The following is a 4840-nucleotide window of genomic DNA, read 5'->3' on the forward strand; positions in this document are numbered from 1 at the left end:
AGGGGAAAAGAGTCAGATAGAGCTTAGATAGAGAGAATTTTAGAAAAAGAAAGGGGAAAAGAAAAGGGCAAATAGAAGAAGGGGTAAGATAGAGAGAGAGATAAAAAGGGGGAAAATAGATTTGAGAGAGAAAATATATATAGATTTTAAAATAATATTTTATTATACATTTTAGAATTTTAAAATTTTAATATAAAAAAGAAGATATAAAAAATAATATATAAATTTAAAATAATAATATATTTTATAAATATAATTTTAAAATACCATATAAAATTCAAAATATTATTAAAATATAAAAATTTTATGATATATATAATTTTATATTTTAAAAATAATATAGATATATAATATATATATCTATATTTTAAAATTTTTATATTTTTATTTTATATGTTTTGGAAAAACGATTTATATTATAGAATATAAAAAAATATATACATAATAACCAAAATTTGGGTAAATTATATAAAGAAAAATATATATAAAAAATATTTTTTATAAAATATTAAATAAAATGTTTTTAATTTTTAGATGTATAAATTAGATAAAAATTTAAAATAGAGAATAGAGGAAAAAAGGGGACAATATAAACCATATAAAACATATAGAAAATATATATATATGTATATATTTGTATAATTTTATTTTATATATATGTATATTAAGGTATATATAAAAATATATAAAATTTAAAATATATATAACATATATATACAAAATTTAAAATAAATTAGATATATAAAGTATAATAGTATATATATTTATATGTATATATATAAAAATAAATGTTGATATAAAGTAATAATTTATAACATATATAGGAAAAAGAAAGACATATTTTATATTATTTAAAAATATATATAATTAAAATTATATATAAAAATACATATAAAAAGAAATAGAAGAAAGAAATATAAATAGGATAAGAATATACATAAAAAATATAATTAAAATAGATAATATATATACAAATTAAAACCTTTTAAAATAAAATATAAAATAAAAAAAATATATTAAAATAAAAAAAAAAATTAAAAATATATGTGTGGTATATTTTGGATATATGGATAATAATATGTTTTTTAATATAAATTTTAGAAGGGGAAAAAGGGAAAGGAGAAATTGAGAGAGGATTAGAGGGTTATCTATTGATGGATATATATATATTTTGTATATATTAATATATATAATATATATAAATAAAAAAATATATAATATAATATAGTATAGAATATATATAGGTATATAATAATATGTAGATATAGAGAGAAAAGAAAATATGAATTTAAAATATATAAAATTTTTATATTATAGATAAAATATATATATATTATATATTTTATTTTATAAGATAAATACAATGAATTTTATAACATTATATGATAATAAGAATAGATGTATAATAGAGATATATATAAATATATTATTTTATAAATTTTAAAAATGTATCTTAAAAATAAAATATATTTTGATATATATTTAAGAAAATATATATTATAAGTTATTATAAATATAATAAATATAATATATAAAATAAATGTAAAATAAATATATGTAAATATATTAAAATATATAGGTTTTATATATATATATAAATGTAAAATATATATTGGTAAAATATTAATATATATTTTATAATAATATTAAAATTTTATATATATGATATATGTATAAAATTAATATTTATATATATAATAAAATAATAGATATATAAATATTTTTATATATTAATATATTATTAAAAAGTATGTACATATACATATACAAAATACCAATAAAAAACATCCCCCACACATATTTTATAGATGCAAATATAATATATATATATATGGTTAATTTTATAGAATATATATTATATAAATATATATATATATTAGGGGATATATGTATGTTTTGTATGATGCATAAATAAAATATATATTTATTATATTAAAATATTATATAAAATAAATATATTAATAATTATATGTGGGTGTGTGTGTGTGGGGTGGGGTGTGTGTATGTATGTATGTGTGTAGTTAGGGATATATATATATATTATATATAATAAATATTTTATTTTTATATATATTTTTATAAATATATAAAAATATAAATACATATATACCTGGTTTGTATTTTATTTTTTTATAACATAATGGTGATTTAAAGTATGCATATTTACAGATGTGACACCATTACACAAATAAGTCTTGTATATCTGTTTAAAAATAATTTAATATGTAAAAAAATGATTATGTGTTTTTTTTCCTTATATCTTCTCGACAGTAAGATTCAAGATTTAAAGTTTAGACCATTATAAAACGAGAAAAAATTTGCACAAACCACATACACACAGTAGATGGATAGACGAGTAGATAGATAAGAATATAGTGTATGTTTTAAATTTATGTTATATCATGTTTTATGTTTTATCTGATGTATGATAAAAAGACAAGATACAAGTAAAACGTTTATTGGAACACATGTCAGCTGGGATTACAAACATTGTTACATACATATATTTACGAAGGTGAGTCCACATGCATTTGAGTATGTGTGCGAGAGTAAGTGTGTGGATGGGAGGGAATATGTGTGTGTGTGTTTTTAAGTGTTTCTGTCTTTGTGTATTTGCGGACTTTTATGCGAACGTATATGTAAGAATTCGCATGCTCCTGCCTGTATGAATATGTATATGTGCGTCTGAGGAACTTACATGAAGGGAGCACATTCAAAGTTAGGTAAAAAGTATTATGGCGAAAAAGTGAATATCAGCATAGCCTTGCTTGCCCGTCAAATATCCAAATGGTCTAGAGAATGATAATAGTCATGAAATAAGTGAAAGGAACATACGAAACAGGACATTATACAGAATCTGATGACGCAGCAATAAAATTTAAATTTTAAATATTTATCATGATTTTCTAGATAATGTAATTTAGGCCTATCCTCTGATCGCATGGTATTTTATTTCGCGTAGGTCATGAAATTAGTACGATATTAAAAAGAAGCTTCCAGTCATCAATTTAAACCCTGATGCTTAAGTCTAGTTTTATTCGACCCCTGTATTCCATGTCGCTCGGATGTTTTCCTTAGAGAGAGGAAACCCATAACTCAGGCCTTATATTGCATTGATGAAAATATAATGAATTAAGACATATTTCGAGATACAGCAAAACACAGCCACAATAATAAAGTGAGGTGGCTGAAGAGGAGCTAATATGAGTCGAACGTCACGTTTCTGTTTGGTTGGTTGTGCTATTGTGACTGCGTTTCCTTTCTCAGTTGCATATACGTTACTGCATTTGTGTCTGTATTTATTAATTAAGAGGTATAAGTGCAAGTATCTTCCTTTTTTATTGTCTCCTAAAAGATTACGTCCGAGATCCTAAAGTCGTGGTCTTCGAGATCAAAGGCATTATCGTGGAAGGCGATGACGGGCGGGCTGGTGTCGTAAAGCCATCGGGGCGGCGTAGCAGGAGCGCGAGCGGCGTAGAGCACAGGCGGAGGGTACTGGCAGAGGGCGCCTCGAGATCCCCCGCACGACGTGGCCACAAGTAAGGCCTCGTTGCGCCCTTCCACCAGCGCCAGACACTCCTCACCCCCGTCCACGGCCCTCTCCTCCAGCGGCAGCAACACGCTCATCTCCACTCGGACGGGGGACCCATCGACCCACGTCCAGTCTTCGGCAGCTGCTTGGCTCTTTCCGCCCACCCAATACGATGCCGACGTCGTGGGCGCGGGGAAGAGGAAGGGCGTGACAGCTACCAGGGACCCGGTGTCAGGTAGAAGAGCCAAGTCGCCTCCGTCTGCGTTGAGGCAAAGGGCACGTGCGGTTTCCCAGGTCGCCGACGCGAGGGGCATGGCTAGGAGGCACTTCCCGCCGACGTAAGTGTAGCGGTGCGGACACCTTGAGCCTCGTGACGAAACGGCGGCCTCGACCTGGAAGAGAAGGAGGTCATTTTAAAGAAGCAAGCAGCTAAAAATCAGGATAAAATGAGGACTGGTAGATAGACAGTAAGGAAAAAACAATTACCTACTGCCCCCACCTGCATCATCCCTCCTCCAACGACTTAGCGACCTTCCTCAGCTCCTTCTTCAGCTGGGCGGCGGTGGACTGGGCCGAAGCGACAGCCGAGGACGACACGCTCGTTACAGCAGCATCAAGAAATCCCAAGGACGACCTCCGTAGTTTCTCGAGATGACCAAGACTTTTCTCAAGGGTCACACGCACCGCTTCATTCACCTGGTCCTGAGCGGTCTCCACTTCGTTCAGCACCTTTTGGAAGTGGGCAGTGAGGTCATCGTAACAGGGTAATAGGGATATGACAATGTGATGTTGATATGCTGACAGTATAATGATGATGATAATGATATTGATGAGAATGAGGGTGAACATGAAGATGGAAATAATAAATGATAATAGTAGTCATAATGAAGATAATAACAATATTACTATCATTATCATTATTATGTATATTTATTACCACTATTATTAGAAGTATTAGTTTTGTGGTTATTATTATTGTTATCAATATCAATATTATTATTATCGTTATTATTAGCAGTGGTATCACCACCAATATTATTGCTGTTGTTGAAGTTGTTATCACCATTATCAGTACTATTACTATTTCTAGTTGTAGTAGTAAAAGTTTAAATCGTTATCGTTAGTATTATCCTTGTTATTATTATCAATATTATTATTATTATTATTATTATTATTATTATTATTATTATGGTCATCTCATTATCTCATCATTATTATTATCACTATTATCAATTGTATTGAATCTAAAACATTTTTATTATTGCTTTTTTTTTTTTTTTTTTTTTAAAAAAAAAAAATTTTTATTAT

General features: G+C 27.7%; 1 protein-coding gene across 1 annotated transcript; it reads right to left on the reverse strand.

Moving 5' to 3' along the window:
• Positions 1 to 3045: 3045 nt before the first annotated feature.
• Positions 3046 to 4285, reverse strand: LOC119595217. The gene is made up of 2 exons (XM_037944386.1): positions 4032 to 4285; positions 3046 to 3924 (listed from the first exon to the last, which is right to left on the reverse strand). The coding sequence occupies exons 1-2, from the start codon at positions 4038 to 4040 to the stop codon at positions 3349 to 3351; spliced, it is 585 nt and encodes a 194-aa protein (XP_037800314.1). The 5' UTR covers positions 4041 to 4285; the 3' UTR covers positions 3046 to 3348.
• Positions 4286 to 4840: the final 555 nt, after the last annotated feature.

The sequence above is a fragment of the Penaeus monodon genome, chromosome 3 (assembly GCF_015228065.2).
Source record: "Penaeus monodon isolate SGIC_2016 chromosome 3, NSTDA_Pmon_1, whole genome shotgun sequence".
Classification (NCBI taxonomy): Eukaryota; Metazoa; Arthropoda; class Malacostraca; order Decapoda; family Penaeidae; genus Penaeus; species Penaeus monodon.